We start from the raw sequence: 10,527 nt of genomic DNA, 5'->3' as shown, positions 1-10,527 counted from the left end.
AGATCTCATACTATATTGTTAGTGTTCACACACACAAAGGAGGACGTAATAGAAATACTGAGCCAACTATTATTAAAAAATGCTCTGAAAAAGATCAAAACTTGGTAGAACTGCTTGTCTGATCACTTTATTTCCCACCTCCCTAAACCCTGTACTGTAGATATTTAAAGTGCTAATAACTAGTTAACATGGCATATACCCATTTAAAGAGACAGTACTGTATTAAGCTTGTGTACTGTGTAATCTCCTAATAAATAAACACTAAAATATTGGTTAAATATAGTAACTCTATCCAACTAACTTTGTACCATGCTTATTTCCCTCAACTACCAGTTACTGGTAAGTTAAGAATGTAATGGGTATAAGTAATATTAAATGGTAGCAGAAAACCATTGGCATGGAAGTCAGGTTTTGTAAGGAAACACCTATTTACTTTTCCTCCACACATTCCCATCACACCGTCCTTTGGCTCTAGTCAACCAGAGCAGCTTCTACCTATTCCACCCTTGAAACCCTCCTCATTAGCTGTGATAACTAAATGAAATCTCTAAGTCAGCGGTGGGAAACCCATGTGGCCTAAGAGGCTGTTTCAGCCGAGCAAAGCTCACCTGCTCAACACCTGGTGTCATATATGAACTCAGGTGTGGGGCAAGCAAAGGAAGGCTTGGGCAAAATAGGCTTTGCAGACACTGTTGTTCACCTGATCAGCAGGGTCTGCAAGCCTCTTGTGTAGTACTTCCCATGCGCCATCGATTGTGAGCACTTGGGAAGAATTACAGACAAGGCTTCCCCAGCCCTGACAACCAGCTGATTGTCAATGTTTGGGTAGTGCAGTGCATAGTGCTTCCCCAGCACTCACAATCACCTTTTTGTTGATGACTGAGAAGTGCCACACAACTTTTTTGCCCCTATGTTTTCATTTCAAACAGCATCGCAATGGGGTCAGAAAAGGTCCCCTGACTTCATTGTTACATCAGGTATTTGACAGCTGGGTGGTCCTGCCCGCCTGTCAAATGTGGCCTGCAGAGGTATGCATGGAGGTAAGTTCCCCATCACTGCTCTAAATTCAGAAACAGTATCATTTCAGTTACCAGTCACTGGATATATACAACAGAAGACCCCTGTTTTCTCATGCTCTGCTTGGGAGCTGCTCAGAACATTTAGCTCATCACTGTCTGAAACAAGATTATCTAGATAAAAACAAGTTACTTGCCTAAGGAAGTTAAATGAGTACAAAGTAGAGATGAGATCTGAAACCAATGCCTAAATCATTTCCTTTTCAGTTAATTCTTACCAAGCATTTGTTTTCCTCTGGTTTACCCCCCTCTCCCACACTAAAGTATTCCCTCATATTCCTCTACAATTCCATTTCTGATCACAGAACGTGCCATTTTTCTAACTTGACATTCTGTTCCAAAAACATGGCACTCTTGCACTCTATCACCTCTTCAATATCTATCTACCTATAAACCTGATCTTATCCATTACTGCTCTGCCTCCAACATAAAGGGCAGCCAGTATTCCCAGGACAGATATTAAGCTTGTAATTTCCAGGACCCTTTTAAAAAACTGGTGTCACACTGCCTTACTTTCCAATCCAAAGATTCAGAGGCTGATTTGAGGGACACGTTACATTATGCTATCAGAAGATCCTCAATTTCACATTTGATTTTTTGATAACTCTCAGATGCATGTCATCCGGACCTGATAATTTGTCAGTTTTAATTTCATTAGGCTTAGATGACACAGGACATTAAGATGCAACATCCACATTACAGTTTTGAGACAGAGTTTCCCCATCCCTCAACATCTTCTCTATCTTTTGCAGTTTATCTGCTAGTGATTTCTTTAGAAAGTTCATGTACAATTTGTAGTATTCAGCTATCAAGTCACCTATGTCAGGGGCTTTATCGGGCTTTAATGATTTCATTGCATTAACTGCCTCATCTTCCATAATATGTGCAATTCATAGTAACTGAGGAGGTACCCATTCAGTACTGTGAGGTTCAGCAGTTACTCCACTAATAGCATACATTCGCTGGGACTTACTTCTATGTAAGTATGCATAGCAGGCATGGGGAATGTGTGGACTTGGAAATGTCATTGGGATCTATTTCACACCAATCCCAACCAGCATCACCAACAGTCCAAGTATAACAGGAGCTCAGTGGACAACATCTGGAGGGCCACACATCCCCCTCCTGCATAGGATTGCATCCTATATTACCAAGAAACCTATTTAAAACCAGGGGTGCCAACTTGAATAAAATATTGGGCAGGTAAGCGCCCCACACTGCAGAACCGATCACATGACACACACACACTATTTGAATGGAAATGTTCATCAACTTTGGAGAGGCCTGGACCCCCTCAACTATTTTATTGGGGGAGCCCAAGGGATCTCTGCCCCTAGAAGTTGGCTCCTAGGTTTAAAACAGCAACAATTGCCAAAGTAACAATATTAACGCATGGTGAGGAATGAGTGAGAGAAACAACAAGGTTTCTTTACCAGAAATATCGTGCGCCTAACAATAAAGTGCAGCGTTTTTGAGCAACAGAAGAATCAGGGCAATCTGGGGGGGGGGGCTGCAAATGCCCTGGGCGATTTCCTACGAAGACCGCTGCCAAAATTCGCAGCAAGGTGAGGAGGAGGCATCTTTCCCAGACCTTTGTTCACCAAAGTACGTACCCGCCTCGGCAGGTCTCTCCTCTCCTGACATCGCTCGCCGCTTTCCCGCAGCTGCCACTCGCCCGCCGCCAAACATTTCCCCCTCGTCCGGCGCTGCAACCGAGTCCTTCTCCCCGTCCCGCTTCCCCAACCTCCCACCCCAAGCCCTCTCCCCGCGCTCCCCGGTTCTCCCCCGAGCCCTTCTTCTGCGGGCCTTAGTCGCCGCCCCTTCCTTAGCCCCACCGAGCAGCGTCCTCCTCCAGAGCTGCCCCGAGGCGCCTCGGCGACCCACTTCCCCCGTTTCTCTCCCCCCCCCTACCACCTCACGCGCAGCTCACTTTGGCACACGGAAACAAACACTCCCTGATACCCCCCTAACCTCCCCCAGAATTTCACGGGGATCTTCGCGCGCTTGCCTTCCTTCCCAGCCCCACATTTCGCGCCTCTCCCCCCCCCCACCAGACCTTCCTTTCAAGAGGCTGACCTACTACTCACCGTTCTTCAGCTCGTGTTTGACGGTGAAGAGAGACGGGTCCGCTTCTTCCGCGGAGCGCCCGGAGGCTCCTTCCATTTCCTCACAGAGCCCCCCCCCCGCCCCCCACTTTTCACCCTCTCCACGCCTGCCCCCCACCCCACGGAGTGCCGAGGGTGAGGCAGGGAGGCTCAGCCAGCGCCAGCGCCGCCCGAAGACGAAAGGGAGACTTTATCCCTCAGCGAAGGTGCCCCATGTTCCGAGGGCTGCTGTGGTTGTTGTTCTGAGGGGAAGAAAAAAACAAACCAACGAGAGCTTTAGAAGACAATAACGAAACGAGGCGCCTACATTGACAAGCGCCCGTTTAACCATCGGCGCCTTGGGAAGCGCTTCAGAGCTCCTCTCACTCACCCGCCGACCCCCATTCCTAGCTGGGGGGCGGGCGGGAGTAGAGAGACCACCAAGAGGGTGGGGGGAGGGGCGGCAGGGTGAAGAAGCTCCGTTATCGACGAGATTCTATCGACTCCCCTCCCCGCAGCCGCCACACTGAAGCAATCGGGAAAGGAGGTGGGAGGGGCGAGCCGGACGCCCATTGGCCCGCCAGGCTACACACGGCGCCGACGATTGGCCGGCACCCGTTGCATGTTACCACCCTCCCTCCGCCAAAAAGCCGCGGCCCGCCATTGGTTCAGCGCTTGGGCCAATCGCTCGCGCCATTTCTCGCTCTCTCGCCTGTCCCCTCCCTCCGCTTCCTGTCTCTGAGGGGATTCTGCTGCTGCTGCTGCTGCTGCTGCTGCTGCTGCTGCTGCTCCTCCTTCCCCCCCTCCCGGCCCTCCGCTGCCCGGTTCACCTTCTCCCCGCTTTCGAGTAAATATGCTCCCACCTCTCGAGCGGGCCGAGTCTCGAAGAGGCTAGATCGGTTGCCTAGACACGGAGGATGGCCGGTGAGTGGACCCTTGGCGGTGCTGTCAGCAGCTGGGCTTGGAGGGTCTCGCGGAAATGCTGCCTCCCTTCTTGCAGCCGTTGTTAGCCTTCCAGCAAGAGCAAAAAATGCAAAAGAAAAAAACAAAGAAAAAGGAGGACATGGTGGCTCCGCGATTAAGAGGCGCAGGGCGGGCAGAAGCAGCTTCCCGATCTCATTTCTAGAAAATAACGAGGACTGCTGGAGAGTTACAGTATTATGGAGTACTAAGAAAGTCCTTCAAATACATTGCTGTGAAGTGTTTCTTGGCATGTTTGTACACCCTGTTAATTTGATCTAGACTTGCGTTCATTTACACGATTAAAGCAAATCCAATGCGGGGTGTGTGTGTACGGAATTACCGTAATAGCTAGCAAACACATTGGTGTTGAGCTGTGGATGATTCCTGATGGCAATCCCAAATCAGCATCCTCTGTACTTCTCCATGTAAAGAACTGATCTATCTTGCATGTACACAGGCACTAGAATTTAATAGCTGAAATACTAAAAGTATTTGTATTTACTGAATTACGTAATGCTGAAGTATACCTTCATCGCTTTCATATGATATTGATGAATTATTCTATACAGCATAATGAATATATGTTTGTTTGTTTGTTTGTGTTTGTGTGTGTGTGATATAAATAAATATACGTAAAAAGTGATGTATAGATATAGAGGTAGATAGATATTGCTTTGATAGTTGAAGAATATTTTCTCAATATCCACATTCAGTGGTTTGCTGCTTACTAACTTACTTAAGAACCTTTTGCTGACTGTGTGTGTAATTTGTATGTCTAGTAGGACACTAATGAGCACATGTCCCAAAATCTTCACAGTAACCAGCCTGGCTGAGGAAGCATCAAAGCAAGTTAGGCAAACGTGTGAATTTGGCAACATGGCAAGAAGGCCAGGGCACCCCACTCTGCCCAACAAAATTATCATGAGATAAGCTTATTTTCTTTAAAATTATCCTAAAATCATATATTTACTACTATCTGTTAAACCTTATCAGATAAGGCTTATCTCATCCTGAAGTCCCAAAAACATTTTATAAGGAATCTTTCAGATTCACTTAGGTATTTCTGCTTAGATCTGTGCTATCTAGTTGATGGGAAAGCCAGATCTTCTCCAGCAACTGCAGGGGCAAAAGCCTTCCTGTACTCTGCAAGGTAGGTGGTGCTGAGTCACTCCACCCCACTTGCTTCTAACCATACTGTAAGTCAAAATCCCCTTTTCTTCTTGTTATCACGATTACTCAAAGATCAAACAAATCCCACTTTGAATGGTCCTTGGGAATAATGGTGTCTTACCAGTTTTATAGCAAAGTTTTACAGCAAAGGAAGGATCTCTGTGCACCAGTTCTGACTGGGATCCAGGCGTTCAGTGCTATTCTGTATTGCCTCCATGTAGCTGAGCCCAGGATTGGGCTTTTATTAAAGTTTTGGGGGTGAGAATTTAAACCAGAAGTGCATAATGATAGCCTTCACCCTTAACTGTAACAAGCTGGAATTGAGGTGGAAATAGAAATAGAGGGCTTGGAGAGGAAGCCTGGGGCTAGTTGTAGCCTTCAAACTCTTCAAAAGCTGTTACATAAGCGAAGTAAGCTATCTGAACTATTGATCACATTAGCAATGCAATGGTCCATTCCACAGAGCTCATGAGTAATAAAAACTTGGTAATAAAAATTCCATGAGTTCAGTAATAATACGCTCTATGGTGGGGAAAGATAATGAAATTGTATAGTCCAAGTTGTTAAGACCTGCAAGTTGTTCTTGTTATGCAGCAGGAGCTACTCTCAAAACATTTGTAGATTTGTATGAAAACCTTTACAGTACTCACAATCCAGATCCAACCTATTTACAGGACACTTGTATTCAAGCAAGACCAAATTGATATTTTGATCAGGTATCTTACGACTGAAGATAAGGTAGCCAAAAAATAAATAAAAGCAAAGCCCATGGGCTAGATGGCTTTGGGGGGGGGGGTTGTTTCTATAAAGCTTTGAAAGTTTCTCTTGCTCCTATACTAGCCTCCCTGCATAATACCATCATGGATGCTAGTACTGTACCACCCTTGTGGAATATGTCAAGAGTTATTGTCTTGAGCAAACCGGTTTGGGACCCTAATCAGGACAGGGAAATCTGAGATGTAGTATTGGCTAATAAACTGGGTAGGTTGAAAGGTGCCAAGACATCAGCAGGGTTTAGTCCCTCACAGCCAAATTGTTGACTCAGTCCAGAGGATCCTGAATATTATGCACCATTGTAAAACTAAGCAGGAGCCAGTGGCATTGTCTCTCTAGATGCATATAAGGTTTTCAGCCAGATCAAATGGCCTTCAGGTTCTAACCCATTTGAACATGGGCAATAAATTCAGTGGCGTAGCGTGGGTTGTCAGCACCCGGGGCAAGGCAAGTAATTTGCACCCCCTAACCCGTGGATTTGCGCTCCCTAAGCTGTGGATTTGCGCCCCTAACCCCCAGATGTTGCGCCCGGTGCGGCCGCCCCGCCCCGCACCCCCCACGCTACGCCACTGAATAAATTCATGAGTGTGACCCACAGCATTTACACAGAACCTGCAGCCAACGGTACAGCTTTGCTACTATTGGGGAATAGCATGAAGTATTTGGAGATGGTTCCCCCAAAAGGCCTTACCTGGCTCAAAAGGCAAAGCTATGGCCCATTGAGCAAAGAGGTGAAAAGGCAGTTGCAAGCATGGAATAACAATCTCACCTGGCTGGTATAGAAATGGCTATTTCCCTCAACTTCTCTACTTGTTTCAAACACTCCTTGTTCTGCTGCAGGCAGAAATAAATACTTGGCAGCAAGTAGTAAACCAGTTTATCAGGAGTAATGGAAAAAACCAAGGTGAATAAAAACATGCTGTATGGCTGCCACGACTGCCAACAGATAGGGGTTTGGGAATTCCAAGTCTGCAAGTGTATTATGAAGCCTACAATTTAATGCAACTGATTCAATTGGTCAGGGGCAATTATAATTTCAATTGGGTAGGCATGGAGAGCACAAGTGTTGGACAGGGCCCTTCAATTTCTTAAGCTGACTGCAACCAAGTTACAAAACACAAAGAACCCATACAATCAGACTATCCTCTCAATATAACAAAGGTGGTTCATAGTACCAGCTCCTTCTGAATCACCTCTTACTCTCATTTTGAAATACCCACATTTCGCAGACGTGTCTAAATATAACCAATTTGAAGTGTGGGAGGGGAAGGGTCTGTATAGGGTTGTGGACTTGTTCTTCAATGGGGTGTCTCCTATCTACAGAACAATTGCAAGCTAGACTAAGGGGGGAGCGGGGGGCAGCTACCCCCCTAAATTAAGTAAAGCAAAAAAATATATACTTAACTAACTGAGGTTCTCCCCACCCAACATGAAACCTGCCCCCCTAACTTGAAGGCTGCCCTCCCCAACATAAATCCTGGCTACGCCCATGAACTAGACTGGGAGGTGAGGCCCCCTTGGCTATAGCTAATGCCAATTCCATTGTTAAGCAGATACAATTTTCACACACAAGAGCCTCTGAGAATATTAACATTTTATAAATACAATGCAGGCTTGTCTCAGCACATTGTGGGTCGACCATAGGACTAAAATCTGTTTAGGAGAACAATCTAGATAGAATATTTTTGTATTTTATTTGTTGTAGGTATTATTTGTAGCTGCTTTTTATTTTGGCAAAACATAAAGATATAATTACCAAAGAAAAGAGGTAAGAGAGACATCTAGAGCTGATCAAAGTCAATAAACTAGTACTCATGAAGCTTTGATTTTACTGCAGAGCGGCTGCAAACAGACATCTTACATTTATAGCAGATTTAAAGCACATGGCTTTGCCCAAATAATCGTAGGAAATGTAGTTTACCCCTCACAGAGCTATAATTTCCAGCACCCTTACAGTCTTTGGGGAAAGCCATGTGCTATATATATATATATATGGTGTATAGAGAATGTCCTTCTTGTGTCCTTGTTCAAAAACAGTCATAAAGCTAAATATCCTATGTGGTGATTTTAGACTCTTCCCCCAAAAATGCTTTCCAGAATTTAGATAGCAGTTCAAACTTGCTGATGTTGATGTGGTGGTGGTGGTGGTGTGTGTGTTGGGATTCAGGTGCTCAGTCACCTCCACCAGCAGAGAGGAGAGCCACTGATGCAGCTGGTGTGTTCTGCCACAACGTAAGCCCTGAGCCCTTTGCACTGTAGGTGGTAAACTAGAACTCGTGGACCTCTTGCCAGCAGTAACCAGCAGAAGGTCCCCAAAACACCTTGTGAGGCACTGGAGGCTTTGGATCTGCTGGCTAGAAATCCCTGCAGATTCCCACCACCATGGGCTAATCTTTGGGCCCCTCAGCTGCACCAGCCTGGAGCTGTCATAGCAGAAAAGAGGAACTCACAGCCACTACCACTTTATTCCCTGGTCAATAAGAACTGAGTTGATAAATTCTGTTCCCAGCTTCTTATTTATTAAAATATGCTTGTGTTTTTTGGCAACATGAGTTTCTTGGCAACAAATGACATCAATATTTTTTTTCTTTATAATTTTTTCAAATTTATTCCTCTTGGACTTATCATTAAAGCCATTCACATTCCACGATATAAACTTAATGGTCATTTAAAGTTATGACTAAGTACACTTTATCCTACTTTCTGATTTAAAGTCTGGTGCTTCCCTTTCTGTTGAACTCTCTGTCTTCTCCCTCCTCCTCTTCCTCCGATCTAAAATCCTCCGTTTCCTCCTCTGACTCCCCCCCCTCCTCAACTACACCCCCTCCACTCAAAAGAAAAGAGGGGTAGTAATTTATGTGAAAGAAAAATTAGAACCCAAGCAAATATGTAAGGATGAGGAAGGAAGAATCCTAGGAATCCTAGGAGTACAAATTAAATACCAGGGAGAAAAAATAAATGTGGTAACAGTTTATGCCCCAAACTCAAATAGACTGGAGTTTTTTTAAAAAATTGAGCAATTCTTATTAGACTTAGATAATAACAAATTGGTCTTACTTGGAGATTTAAATGGAGTATCGACACCAGAACTAGATAGAAGTGTAAGAAAAAAGAAGTTAAACCAAGGGAAATTACCGAAATCCTTCAATGACCTTGAGGAAAATTTAGAACTAATAGATATATGGAGATACAAAAACCCTACGACAAAACAATTCACCCACTTCTCTGAACCACACCAGAGCTGGAGTAGGTTGGATCAGATTTGGATCTCAAGAGAATTAACAACAAGAGTGGTGAATTGCGAGATCCAACCCAGAACTCTGTCGGACCATAACCCAATAACACTACAACTAAAGTGGAACACCCAGGGGCTATACAGATGGAGAATGAATGACTACTTATTTGAAACAGAAGAAGTGATTGAAAAAGCAAAAACTACTATAAAAGACTATTTTGACCTAAATATGAATAAGGGGACAGACATAGATGTAGTGTGGGACGCTAGCAAGGCAGTGTTAAGAGGCCTCCTGATACAGCAAAATATTCAAAGAAAAAAGGCCAAAGAACAGAAAAAAGAAGTAATTAATAAAATGAGAATATGTGAGAAAAACATGATAAAAAATTCAAACAACAATGGTTATAAACAAGAATATAAGATGCTCCAAACACAATACTCAATATTAATAAATCAAGAAGTGGAATGGGGAATCAAGTTAATGAAACAAAAGTTTTTTGAATCTGCAAACAAAACTGAAAAGTTCCTGGCGTGGCAATTGAGAAAAAGGAGAAAACTCAGTCTTATCAACAAAATAAAAGTGGAAGAACAAGTGCTAGAGGACCCCAACGAAATAAAAAAGAACTTCCTTAAATTCTATGAAAAGTTATATAAAATAGAGGAAGAAGACTTAACAGGTATAGAAAAATATTTAGAAGAAAACAGCCCAAATAACATATTGGAAGAGGAAAGAAACGATTTAAATAAACCTATAAAAGTAGAGGAAATTAGAGAGGCAATTAAGAGGATGAAACTGGGGAAAGCCCCAGGCCCAGATGGGTTATCTGCTAAGTATTACAAGACCCTAGAAGAATATATAACACCGGTATGATGTGATGTAATGAATGAGATATTAAGAGGAGGAAAAACACCAATATCTTGGAAAGAAGCATACATCACGTTGATTCCGAAACCAGATTCAGACAAACTTAACATCAAGAACTACAGACCGATCTCATTATTGAATAATGATTATAAGATCTTTGCCGATATAATGGCACACCGACTTAAAAAGTGTCTGAGTAATCTCATCCATACTGACCAGGCCGGTTTTCTACCCAATAGACAAATTAAAGACAACATAAGACATACAATAGACCAGTGTTTCCCAACCTTGTGCCTCCAGCTGTTTTTGAACTACAACTCCCATCATCCCTGACTAGCAAGACCAGTGGCAAGGGATGAT

The 10,527-nt window shown here is 44.0% G+C and overlaps 2 protein-coding genes across 5 annotated transcripts in view; one reads left to right on the top strand and one right to left on the bottom strand.

The window, feature by feature from the left end:
• The window catches only part of RPS6KA5 (ribosomal protein S6 kinase A5), a gene marked incomplete at its 3' end in the record, with an annotated part of 32,849 nt that extends 29,083 nt beyond the window's left edge, over window positions 1-3,766 (bottom strand). For 2 of the 3 annotated variants that reach the window (XM_083733340.1, XM_083733341.1), the window contains exon 1: window positions 3,164-3,762. In XM_083733340.1, the coding sequence (XP_083589466.1) occupies window positions 3,164-3,239 (76 nt within the window). In that variant the 5' untranslated portion in view covers window positions 3,240-3,762. Of the gene's footprint in view, window positions 1-3,163 lie in introns of all 3 variants that reach the window. The other variant, XR_014562755.1, reaches the window with a different exon arrangement.
• Window positions 3,767-3,896: 130 nt separating this feature from the next.
• DGLUCY (D-glutamate cyclase) overlaps window positions 3,897-10,527 on the top strand; it is a 39,519-nt gene continuing 32,888 nt past the window's right edge. The window contains exon 1 of one of the 2 annotated variants that reach the window (XM_083734408.1): window positions 3,897-4,084. The gene's annotated coding sequence lies outside the window, so the exon portion shown is untranslated. The remainder of the gene's footprint in view (window positions 4,085-10,527) is intronic. The other variant, XM_083734409.1, reaches the window with a different exon arrangement.

The sequence above is a fragment of the Podarcis gaigeae genome (genome assembly GCF_964106915.1).
Source record: "Podarcis gaigeae genome assembly, chromosome: 1".
Taxonomy (NCBI): Eukaryota; Metazoa; Chordata; class Lepidosauria; order Squamata; family Lacertidae; genus Podarcis; species Podarcis gaigeae.
This window is presented reverse-complemented; position numbering and strand designations above follow the sequence as displayed.